The 13,404-nt window shown below is 38.0% G+C and overlaps 1 protein-coding gene across 1 annotated transcript in view; it reads left to right on the forward strand.

Annotated features, from left to right (window-relative positions):
• RFC1 (replication factor C subunit 1) overlaps positions 1–13,404 on the forward strand; it is a 1,497,679-nt gene that overhangs the window by 1,039,663 nt on the left and 444,612 nt on the right. Inside the window, exon 14 of the mRNA XM_044063570.1 lies at positions 3,151–3,239. Coding sequence (XP_043919505.1) covers positions 3,151–3,239 — 89 coding nt within the window. The remainder of the gene's footprint in view (positions 1–3,150; positions 3,240–13,404) is intronic.

Consider the following 13,404-nt stretch of genomic DNA (forward strand, 5'->3'; position numbering starts at 1 on the left):
GTAAATCAAGAAAGAGGTCCACTGAAGTCTGTGATCTTTACATTATTTAACACCCAGGAATCTGTTGTGATGTGTTCCCAAATATGGAAGATCGTATTACTGTGCAGGTTAGCCATTATAGTTTGGAAAGTAGTACTAGAGCACAGTATTCTTCTAGAGAACCATGCACAACCTCTCAGAACTAAACTGTGTGGCACACAAACTCAGCAGGACCAAGGCAAATGATTGGAAGTGGATGTTATAAGAGGAAGTTTTCTTGCCAGTTGTATGTATGTATGTATGCATTTGTGTATTTACTTGACATTTGTTTACCAGGAAAGTCCGGCTGAGTATATACCCATTTTCAGCAGAGGCCCAGGAAGAAAAGCTCGAGAAATAGAATAGCAGGATTACAAATTTACATAGATTACAAAGACAGTCGCAACAAAGAAGTACAGTTTGTGTATACATGAAAAATAAACAGTGTTAGAACACACTATATACAGACATTAATAAGCAATAATGTTAGAACATAATATATACAGACATTAACTCAAGCATTTTTATCAGTAGATGCAGTTGAGGTTTCTTAAGAGAAAGGGGTAAAGTATGAGTGGAATGAAAGAATATTTCAGTGTTAAGGTATACTGAAGGTACGGCTAGAAAGGAGAGTATATCACAAGGGGGTAGTATGATGGGTCAAGAGAAAGTACAGTAAATCCTGATATACAAGAATAGTAACAAGTACAAAGTACAGAGAAGAAAGGTGCTCCACAGATGGATCCTTTTACTTCAAATGAAAGTAGAGAACGTGAGTGTTTTGTTCCAGGAGCCCATGCAAGGAGGTCTGCATGGCAGACACCTTTTACATAACCTGGCCTGAGTACTTCCTGTATGCCTTCCCTTAGTTCTTAAGGTTCTGTAGAAGGTGAAGAAGAGCGAACAAAGGGACTTCACCTGGCCCCCTTTTGGCAACGACATCATTGTTTTCCCTGCTAATGTAGATAGCATACACTCTTGAATGTGGGAGACCTAGTCTGCCAGGAAAAGAGGTCTCTCACACAACCCATTGTGCAAACCTTGAGACAGCCAGTTTGGTGGCAGGGTATTAAAACCCTTCTGGCACCGCTACACAAAGGATGTTTCCAAATTACTAAAGGAATTTACGAGACCTACCACTAGAAGGTCTAATAGGTCCAAGTGAAAAAGGATTTCCTCCTGCTGCCTAATAGTGGTCCAAATCTCAATAATGCAGGAATAATGACCCTGTTCCTACAAATACATGAGTGAACCTGCTTAAAACTGGTGTAGCTTGCATCTCCATCGAGGTCCATCTTTCAGCTAATCTCAGCCTGTCCGCCTTGTGCTGTTCCTCTGTCCAGCTTACCACAAGTTAAACGGTTCTTCATTTGGGTCCTACTCATTCGGTCACCAAGAAATAGTTGCACTCTCCTGAAACTTCAGCAGTGTGCTTGAAAAGTTAATCCAGGCTCCTTTTGAATCAGCAGCTAAGACTTCTTTGAAATCCCCCTGCTTTGGAGAATGTTCAGTAGAGTAGCCATATCCTCACCCAAGAGAATATGTATTCATCCCTTTCTGGTTTTACACAGAGGTAAGGTAGGCTCTAGAACCAATCCCTCCTTTTAGCCAAAGGCAGTCGGAAAATTACCCCCTCTCATATCATCCAGCTACCACTCTTCTTTCCCAGCCATCAGAATGGGGGGATTCTCCATTCTATGGATTTGCACTGGTATCTCATGTTTTATCTGGATAGCACAAAAGACTTCATGAAAAATGAAAATTTTTTCATCTCCCTTGCTGATAAGAAAAAAAGGACAACCAGTGACAAAACAGGCCATCTCTACACATTTCTGCCATTGCATACATTTCTACAACCACAGCAAGAGTCAGACCTTCCGGTGTTTTGAAAGCCCACTCTACCACCACAGTGGTCTTTGTGTAAGAAGTCAGTACTATAGCCTTCTTAGTGGCAGCTTATGTGGTCCTTGGTCTACACCTTCACCAAATGCTGCATTTTGGACAACTTGTCCAGCATTCAGATTGGACAACTTGGCATACACAGCTCAAGTATGGTCTACCCGAGTTCTGCACAAGGTGGTGCACCAGTATTAAAGTACTATGATATAGTTAAAGCTAGTGGTGTTGCAAGTAGATGCCAACTGGATTTAGTATAGGAGCAATGACCCAAAATAATGCACCATTTGCTTGTGGATCAAGAAAATGCAAATGTATTTATCTGTCTTTATATATATATATATATATATATATATATATATATATATATATATATATATATATATATATCCATCTTATCTATCTTTATATATATATATATATATATATATATATGTATGTATGTATGTGTATGTATGTTTTATTTGTTTTGTTATTTTGCTAGAGATGTAGATGTACTCTGAGATCATGTACAACCAAGTAATGGCAAAGTTCAAAAAATTTAATTTTATTTATTTGTTTACCAGGATAGTCCAACTGGGTCAGAAAGAACCCATTTTCAGCTTTGGCCCGAGGAGAAAAGCTCCAATTACATGCAGAGAATGTACAAACTTTATACAGATAAGATAAAAATTACAAGAGTTACCAGTAAGCAGGTACATTGTTTTGAGGCAGATGATAACTAGACATTTATATTAGCAAGAAAACAAGTATTACGAGATACACAAGTAAATAATACAGAGCAATGAAGTACAGATGGAGAGAGTGTGAAGGACTGTTTTGCTAGTATTTCAGGTGTTCAAGCTTTTTGAACCCACACACACATTTTATATGTGTGTGTATGTGTGTATATATATATATATATATATATATATATATATGTGTGTGTGTATTCACACACATGCACATACAATTTTGATGCAGTAACCCGTGTTTCTGACTCATGAAAACAGACACTGTTCCTGTATGTATAGTTTAAAAGGATGTGATATGTGGGTGTATAACTTTAAGGTTTTTAAGGCTAATGATGTAGCTAGAGTGATTGACATGTCATGTGGTTCACAGAAGTGTCAGAGAACTCAGTTTGCATAAAAAATGCACTTTCCATGTTACTGTGTTAAGACTCATGGCATGACTGTATTCTTGTAAAGTGTTTGGTTTATTGAGTACTCCTTTACCTTATTTTCTGTCCTGCAGGAACTGCCAACATGGTGGGTAATAATCATGTCCTAATAATGGATGAGGTTGATGGAATGGCAGGAAATGAAGACAGAGGAGGGATTCAGGTAATTCATTTGTAGCAGTCTGATATTTAGTCAGAATGCAGTATTTTCACATAGAGAGTAACAAGGCATGTAATTGTCGTAACCTCTCACCTATCCAGATTTTCGCAGCATGTCCAAATTTTGATAATTTTTATCTATTCCTCATAAAATTTTTGGGTTTCTGGTAAATCACTTGGAGTGAAGTCACTTCATAACCTTTTGAAAATACATACACAAATCCTGTTGCTCTGACAACTTTCTAATGGATTAATGGAATAGGAGGAAATGTAACTGAGTGTGTATTTTATTCTTTCCAGACAAGCAGAACATTAATAAATTGGCAAATCTTCAGTAAAGCATATGCCTGCTGTTTGTGTTAAGAAGATATATTTTTTGTATGTAGGCAATCAACAGAATTGATAATGCAATGGTTCTCATTATTTGAATATTTTATTGGCTTTTTTTACAGCAGAAGCATCATGTAAAATGTTAGTTTTCTTTTAAATTGGTTTATAGGTCTTATCATTGAGAATTACGGTACTTTTACATACCACAGCAGAGAAGAAGAAAAATAATAATAAAAAAATATATACAGCAACTTTCATTACACAATCAACCATAACAGCTCTGTACTTGCAGACCATTTTGTACAGAAGCTGTTTTCATCCCCCTGTCCTCTGTCAGTAGTCATTCCTAATATACAATTTTTTTGTGGAGATGATTTTTGTAATTTTAAATCACAACATTTCTGTTTGAATTTGCCCCCTGTTTTTGCTCTTCTTTTCCGCTGCCAGTTTTTTTTTTTTTTTTTTTATGTGTACTTATCCCTTCTCTATATTGAAGGGCAGCTCTCCTTATGGTTCAGCCTTCAGTGGAACTATGATTGGTGCATGGAGTATTGATAATTAGCTAGTGTTGCAAGGATTTTCTTTGCTGCTTCCCTTTCCACGAATGCTGGATTAGTTTCATCTTTATATTAGTTTGCACTTTTTGACGATTTACCATTTTCTTCAGTCAAAACTTAAGGCAAGAGTTGAAATGTGATTGTCTTGTCTTGTTTCCTTTTCATTTTCAAATAACTCTTTCTTCATTAATATATTTCTTTTAAAAAAAATTATAGTAAGGAATTTGGCAAGAAATAAGATTGAAATATAAGTTGTTAAAGAGAAAGATTAATCTTTAAAAGGAGCATCAGAAGAAGTTAAACTTTCAATATTATGTTGTCTAATCTCGCCTTCATTCTTTGCTGGTAGGGGTTCGGAACCGAGAATCAGTTTCGACTCGGCCTTATACTAAAGCTCAAGATTTTCCACCGGCTCATGGCTATACCCTATCCCACGATGCTCAGGGAAGATTACCGAGATCTCGTTTGCAGCTAAACAAGATCGGGTGCTCCCTCTAGGCTAAGTGGAAACATTTTCTTCTTTTTCTTGCATCTTTCATCCGATATTTAGTGTGTATATTGCAGAGTTTCTTATTAGAATTGTTTGATAGATCCATTTCTTGTTCGTTGTTGCAATTGTACTGTTTTTGTTGGCCGTCGTCTATCGCTAGGCCTGTTTGTGTTTTTCTCCCTATCCCAGTCCCAAACTTGCTTAAATTAGAGAGGTTTTGGGTCTTTTTGCTGTCGAAACTAATTTTTATTTATTATCCCTTTATCGTTGGGTAGTCTGAGTCAGAGGGCTCCCTTCGGCTCGTTTAACTTGGAGGGCTTTCCCTTCCTTTCCTTTTTCTGTGAGGAGTTTGTCGTTTGAATTAGAGACTTCTCTTGTAGGTTCATAGGTAGGTACTAGGCTGTTGGCCCAAGGGCCTAAGTAAGCCTAGCCAACAAGGTTCCCTGGCTTACACCAACCCAAGAAAGTTAATTTCCTGTGCCCCTGTCGAGCAGAGCCACAGAAGTGATCCCCGGGGTGTCTTTCCCATTTCCCATCCACTCATCAAGATTTTTCTTGAAGAGTGTTAATGAGGAACTCTGCTTGGCATAGATGGGTAGCTTGTTCCAGAGTATAGGAAGTCTCTGGGACAGGAATCCATCCCTCCAGCAAGTCCTGTTTACTGTGGTGACAAGGTTTAAGTCCCCAGAGCGTGTAGCTCGGAGGGACTGGGATTTCTTTAGGTGTAGCATGTCCAACAGCTCTGGGTTTGACATAGCTTTATATGTTAGGCAGAGATCACCTCGGAGTAGGCGATAGTCTCAAAAAACTCCAACTTTATTCTGTAGCCTATCAGTTTAGGGCATCTGTTTGAGGCCAGTAATCCTCTTTGTGAGGTACTTCTGTGGCCTTTCCAGCTGCTGCAGATGTCTTGTGAGTTGCATTCTAAAAGGGGCATTGTGCTCTTTAATGGGTCTAATGAGTGTCGAGTAGAGGGGAACAATGACCTCTTTTTTTCCTGGATGTAGAACCCTTTTGTGATGGTGTGCCATGTAGAAGGATTTCCTGACTACTGTGGCAATGTGTTTATCAAAGGAGAGACTACTGTCCACCTAGGTCCCAAGGTCTCATCACACATTCGGTGTTAAGACTGCCGCCAATGTGGTAGTTCATGGGTACAGAGTTTTTACCAAAGGGGGTAACAATGCACTTTTTGGCATTGAGCTTGAGGCCATGGCTCTGACTCCAGGCATCTGTCTCAGTGAGGCCCTTCTGTAGGATGTCCACATCATTTGGGGACTGGACTATAGCTTTTAGTTTGCAGTCATCTGCGAACTTCATTAACCAGAGACCTTCTGTGATAGCCTGTACTTCAGAGAAGTAGATACCAAACAGGAGAGGTCCCAGGACTGATCCCTGTGGTACTCAACGTGTCACTGGTTTGAAGTCGGATTTGGAGTCTGCTACTTTCACAGTGTGGGTTCTGTCAGTGAGCCAGTTGGCAACCCATCTTATGACACAGGGATTTATACCTAGTTTAGCTATAATTCCAGAATGGAGGATGGTGTCGAAAGTCTTGTTGGGGTCAAGGTAGGCTGTGTGTACCACCTTACCCTCGTCTACGGCTTTGGTGACTGCCTCAAAGAAGTCGACCAGGTTCAGGAGACATGATCTGCCTTTCTCAAACCCAAACTGGGTGGGGTCCAGAGTTTGGAGGTTACCAATGTCTTTGTTTATGAATTCCATGATGATACTTGTTACTACAGTTTCTTTTTTGGTTGGTGTGTTATCTTATATATATATATATATATATATATATATATATATATATATATATATATATATATATATATATATATATATATATATATATATATATATATATATAGATAGATATATATAGATATAAAGTTGTGGCTTTTTCTTCTGCATTTTCTGGTAGAGTTGTCTTAGTTTTTTGGCTTCGTGTTTAGTTATATCTAAGGATACTAAAGAAACAAAGCCTTTAGGCTTTAAAAATGTGATAAATGCAGACAGAAGATGTCTTTCACAGATGGACACAACAGTTGTTTGTATTGTTTAGGTTCTGTCCACCTACAAGAGTCATGTTCATTCAGCCATGCGTTCAGCTCCAGAGTTTTAATGGAGAGAAAGAATAATCTGATAGTCAGGGGCTTGTTGAAGGGTGCCTTTTACTGAGGCTGTAGAAGGGAATCATAGTTCTTTTAAATCCTCCCATCAGTCTTTCATCTTCAAGATCGCATCTTGCTGCAACCTCTTTGCCATGTCCATGAATGCCAAATGCAGCAGCTACTTTGTCCTGATCACCCCTCTGGGGGAGTCACCAAGGGATGCACTTGTACACGATTGGCCTTTTGGTCTCCTACAACTTCCCCCTTTTCCCTCGATATTGAAACTCCTGCAGAAAGCCAGCACATTGAAAAACAGAATAATACTCATTACTCCGTACTGGCCTCGTCAGATTTGTTTCCCCTTTCTATGGCCCCATCTTCTGGAGGAGCCATGGATTCTGGACCCAGTTCCAGATCTCCTGACCCATCAGTCAGGATCACTGCATCCATCTGTTCAAACCTTCACATTGACAGCTTGGGTGCTCCATTTCCACAAATAGCCAGGCTTCCTGATATTTCCCCTGCAGTAAAACATATATTGATTTCTTCTCATAAGCCTTTAACCAGAAAATTATATTCTAGCAAGTGGAAAAGATTTTCCTGTTGGGCTTGCAAAATCATATTGATCCCTTTACTGCCCCCGTAACAGCAGTGTTAAACTTTTTGGCTACGCTTTTTAATGAAGGCATGATGGCAGCTACTATTAGAGTTCAATTAGCTGCTATATCTAACTATCATATTGGGGAAATGAGTCTAACAATCCTGTCCCACAGACTTTGTAAGGCTTTCTTGAAGGGTACTTTTTTACTGAGGCCTCCAGTAAAGGAACCCTTCAGCACCATGGGACCTAAATTTTGTTCCATCTATGTTGATTCCTCCTTCCTTTGAACCCACATCCTCTTATGACATTAAGTTTTTGTCTTGGAAGACAGCACTATTGGTGGCTGTTACGTCTGCTAGATGAGTGTCTGAACATAAAGCTTTGTCAGTATGTCCCCCTTACTTGATCTTTCACAACGATAGTTTCCTTACGAACCAACCCCTCTTTTTTACCAAAAGTGTGTTCAGAAGCCAATTTAAATCAATCCATTGATTTACCTGTCTTTTTTTCCAAATTATGATAAGGCAGAGTATAGATTTCACCAGTTAGACATACATAGATAGTTATGCTTCTACCTGTATAGAAAAAAGACTTTGGCAGATCGGACCAGTGGTTTGTATCCTTTTCAGACAAAAAGAAAGGAATCCCAGTATCAAAAGTCACACTTTCAAAATGGCTTACAGACTGTATAACTTGCACATGTAGATCTCGGAACAGAGAACTTCCAGGGAAAGTGAAAGGCCAATCCACAAGAGCTGTGTCTACCTCATATGCCTTTCAAGCGAGGCTACCCATGGATTCCATTTGTGCAGCAGCAACATGGGTAAAGCCTCATACCTTTATCACTCATTACAAAGTTGATTTGGCCTCCACGAACAGGGCCTCATTTGGGTTTACTGTTCTGAAGAGTTTTTTCCATTGAGCCACACAAGAAAGAAGGTGCTAGGGACGCTGTCCCAACCAGCAAAGAATGAAGGCAAGATAGGACAACATAACATTAAGATGTTATGTACTCACCATAACATTCCATGTTTGTTGTCCATCTCACCTTCATTCTTGCATCCCACCCTCCTTACCCCACCTTTGCTCCTGGAGGATCGAGCTGTTCTTAAGATTGGTTACTATGTCTCTGACTCCCTTCTTGGTCTCTTATGATATGGTTGTATACTATTGTAAAATGGTTAATGATGTCTGCAAACAAGATCTGGGTAATCTTTCCTGAGTATCATGGGATAGGGTATAGCTACGAGCCGGTGGAAGCTCTCGAGATTTTGTACAAGTCCAAGTTGGAACAGATTCTGTGTTCCGAACCCCCAACCAGCAAAGAATGAAGGCGAGATGGACAACAAACATGGAATGTTATGGTGAGTACATAACATATTTCCATCCCCTTTACTAAGGGGTGGGGGTACCATTATTTGAACAACTCCCCAAAACATGCACTTGAAGTTGTCAGAAAGTACCAGACTTTTTTCCCGTTGACTTCATTTGATGCCTTAAGGTAAGACCTTAGCAGCAGCTTCATGGCTACCTGCACTAGTATCTACTATGATCATATCAGATCAGGCCTGACATTGGCATTTCAGCAGGACTTAGTTAAGATAGGCTCACCAAAAAGTATATCTAATTTGGCTCTTATTGTAATGCTATAATTCTTTGATTACAAGACATTTGTACTTTTGATAAAGACTTGTTTGAATAGTAGTACATTTCTCAATAAAGGAGTTGAAGTTGGATTTATTCAAAGGAAATTGTAATATACTGCAGGAAACCCCGACGAATAGAGGGGAACCTACATCAGCAAGCCTCACAGTTCATTCTGTAGACAGAACACACAGATGTAAACTTTTGCTGTTGTCTGCAAATGTTCAGGCATATTAAAATAAAAGAAAGGTGAGTCCATGCTCTCTCATGACTCGTTCAGTGAAAAATGAGGTTTTTCTATGCTGCAGATATGAATTTCCTCTGTCAGAACTGTAGCAGGCAGAATTTACTTGTAGACTTCAGGTCTCATCCAGATTATATTTCATTTCTGGAAACTAACTTTTATGGGAGAATTTTTCATTTGGCTTTTAGGAAATTCCTGCTCCCCTGATAAGAGGTCTAGAAAGATAATGATGCTCCCCGATTCAGTGTGTGGACAGTACCAGCACTTCATTGTACTTTTTAGGAAGTTTTGACAGCAAATGATGCCCAGAAATACAGGTTTTATGTTTCAGAAAAGGCTGGCCACATATGTTCTCTTTACGTAGTCTGGGTTTGTATAAAACGTACATTTGATCCTGCCATTGTTTCTTTAAGATGATGAAAATAGTGAAGACTATCTTCCTTGTATCTTTACCATTTGATAAAGATTCTAGATTGCTAGAGCTGCATGGTAAACAATATGTTAATAGTATAGTAGCTGTAAGGGCATTCAGTTGTTTAGGCCAAATGGTTTTCATATCAAAGTTTCATTTTAGAACAACTTGAACATTTAAAATGTATCCCCTGCAATATGCTAATGATGGATTGGAATGCGAGGAGTTGCAGTAGTGAACACAGGGGTCAGTGCATTTGAATTGTATCTGTGATGCTGTAGATGCTGCATCAGTGGTATTAATCTATGGGATAGTTTTGAGGAGGCTTGTATAGCATAAAACAGTCATACAATAAGTTTGCCAGATGAGATTATTAGAAGCTTTAGTGACAGTACAGCCAGCAAATAATGATGATTTGATTTAGAGAAGAAAACAGAACAGAAGATGTTATGTTGTCCTATCCCACCTTCATTCTTATTTGGTTGGATTCGGAGCCAATCCTCGGTTCAGACTCAGACGCATGCTATTGCTCGAAGTCTTTTACTTGGCTTGTGACTGAACAACTATCCCATCATGCATTGTGTGATTCCTCAGATCTCTTTTGCCGCTCAGCAAGATCAGATGCTCTTCTCCTTGGCCGTGGCTAAGTTTTTGAAAAATTTATATTTCTTGCATTTTCGCTAATTGTTTTTTGTCTACAAGTAGTGATAGAATCTTTATATAGAAAGTTTTTTCTCTGCTGTCGTTCTACATGTGCTGTTAATCTTGCTATGCTGTGTTTGTTTGTTGCTTTGTTGGTCGTTGTAGTCACAAGGCCTATTTTCTTTCTATCTCATCAAGAACTTTAGTGTAGATCCATTGTCTAGTGTGCATTTTCCTAGTCTGATTCTTGACTCGTTTGAGTTAGAGAGCCAAGTACCCACTTAAGTTAGAGGGCTTAACTGAATATGTTAGGTAGTCCAATCTCACCTTAATTTTTACATATGGGTTCGGAGCCAATACTCTGCTCCGACTAGACCGATTTTCAAGCTCAAAGACTTCTGGTTGGCTCGTGGCTAAGCAGGTATCCCATAGTGCACCAGTGCAATCCCCAGATCTCATTTGCCACGTCGACAAGTTCAGATGTGCTTCTCTTGGCTCTGGCTAAGTTTTTTGCAAATTTTCATTATTCTAGTATCTTTTGCTTAATTATTGAATATATACATTATGGGGCGTATCTTTATTTATAGAGAGAGAAGTGAGGCAAATTAATTATTACGAAAATCCCACTCATAAAAACTGGTCAGAAGAGGAAAAAACATTAGTGAAAAAATTAAGAGATGAAAAAATTAGAGTGATGAAACCCGACAAGGGGGGCGTCGTAGTTTTGATGTACCGTGAAATGTACGAAACCTACATACATAATATCTTACAAGATGCAGATCATTACATGGTAGTGTCACACAATGAAATTAATATTGCCCACTCAAAGATAAATTATTATCTAATGGACCATTTACTTCAAGGAAGCATTGATGAAAAATGATGTAATTTTTTGTATGTTGAGAATCCTAGGCTCCCTGTTCTATTCGGGATACCAAAGGTGCATAAAGGAATTGAGGCACTTAAATTCAGACCCATTGTAACGGGGGCTGGGAGTATCACTGAACCACTAGCTAAATCCGTAGATGCACAATTGAAGCAGTTCATTAACTCTGTACCACACATCACCAAAGATTCTTGAGATTTTTTTGAGAAGAATTCCTGTAGACAAATATGAGGTTGAAATATGTTTCATCACCATAGATGTGGTTGTTTATTTCCTAGCATTCCACACATTGTAGGCTTGGAATGGTTTTGTGAAATCTTAAGTTCTGATTCAGGGCTAGATGGAAACATGATCAATTTAATTGTAGATTTCACTGAGACAGTTTTAAAGAATAATTTTGTGTATTTTAATGGCGACCATTTTCAGCAAAAAAAGGGTGTGGCTATGGGGCAGCTTGTGCCCCCATTTATGCCAACTGTGTTTTATATTTTTGGGAACAAAAGTTTATTTTTAACACTACTTGGATGAAACTCATTTCATTTTACACTCGTTTTCTGGACATTTGTATTTTATGGAGAGGATCCAGGGAATTATTCCAAGAATTCTTTGAATATTTAAACATTTGTACAGACTTTTTGAAATTTATATGCACTTTTGATGATTTGAGTATTTATTATTTGGATGTGACTTTATACAAGGATTTATCTAAAAATTGTTTTCATTCAAAGTTGTACAGAAAACCCACTTTTTCGAACATGTATCTACATTTTGAAAGTGGACGTCCTTTTTACCAGAAAAAAGGTATTATTAAAGGGCAACTGATAAGGGCATCTAGAATGACTAGTGAAGACACGGTATTTGCACAGGAGGTCAATTGTATCAGTTCCCTTTTTATGGAAAGAGGGTATCCCAACTCCTTGATACAGAATTTAGTGAATGAGGTAATGAAGGATAGAAAGAGTAAATATTTTCCACTATTAGGATTAAGTGAAAAAATGTAAGGAATTCAGGGGGTGAGAAGATGGAGAATTGTAATCAAGCTTTTGTACATACATTTTCTGCTATATCTAAAACAGTGGAAGACATTATTAAGAAATATTGGCGTTTATTGAAAATAAACAACAATATGGGAAAATATATTCCCACTCAACCATCCTTCATTAGAAAAAGGGGGATGAATTTAAAGGACATATTTGAGAAGAAAGAGATTGAATTGGTGGGCAGCATTAATTCTAAAAAGGGCACTTACAAATGCGGGTCATGCCGACAGTGTGAATATATTTTGCACCAACAAGAGGTTTACATTCCCTCCAGAGGTATCAAGCTGATAGCACCAAGATAATTATAATTGTGGTGCAAAAGGAATTGTGTACATTGGTGTATGCATAAGTTGCAATAGTTTTTACACAGGAAAATCCACACTCACTTTAAGGAAAAGAATTTACGAACACATGTATGAAATCATCCAAGAAAAGAATCCAATGCCTTCTACAAACACACTCTGGTTTGTAGTAAAATGAATATTAAATTTGCAGTTATAGAGCAAGTAACGATAGATCCGGGGGGGGGGGGGGGGGCAACTGGGAATCCAGAGTGGAGTTTAGGGAGTTAGTTTGGCAACTAAAAATGGATGCCAGTAGACCCCCAGGTCTTAATGACAACATTAGTATTGATAGTGTCTTGAAATTAAGACAAGCAAAATTATAAGTAACAGCAAAGAAAAGATCATTAAACAGAGTAGAAGAGACTTGGTAAAACCTTTGTAGGAAGGGAGTTTTAAACTTGTACACTATTAGAATGAGCTTTCTTGTTGGTCACATATTTTTATTTTAAACACATGTACGTGGATTTTTCCACGTAACAATTTTTAATACACATTTTTTTTGGTGGTTAGCACACCTTCAGAGTGTTCATTACAGTTTTATGAGTATTACGTATGTTGCATTTACGTTTTTTTTTACATTCATTCATTTGGTTAGTTTTTTAATGTCCAAACCACAGTGTCTCAGTTCTTAAACATGCATTATAAATAAGTTAAAAACTTGTAGTTGTAGAATGTTTTAGTTTTATTTAAATCTACATACAACCTGTACAGTTTTCAATACCTGCCTGCATCTGCGAGATTTTAGATATGCAATATTGGTAGTACTGGTAACAATTTTGTAACACTGCCAACAAATGAAGTAATGTGTTTTTAACATTCATTACTAATTAAAGTAATGAGTTAATTATTTCAATGAATTCAATTAAAT

This window comes from Protopterus annectens, chromosome 2.part1 (assembly GCF_019279795.1).
Source record: "Protopterus annectens isolate FY-2018-M chromosome 2.part1, PAN1.0, whole genome shotgun sequence".
Lineage (NCBI taxonomy): Eukaryota > Metazoa > Chordata > Ceratodontiformes > Protopteridae > Protopterus > Protopterus annectens.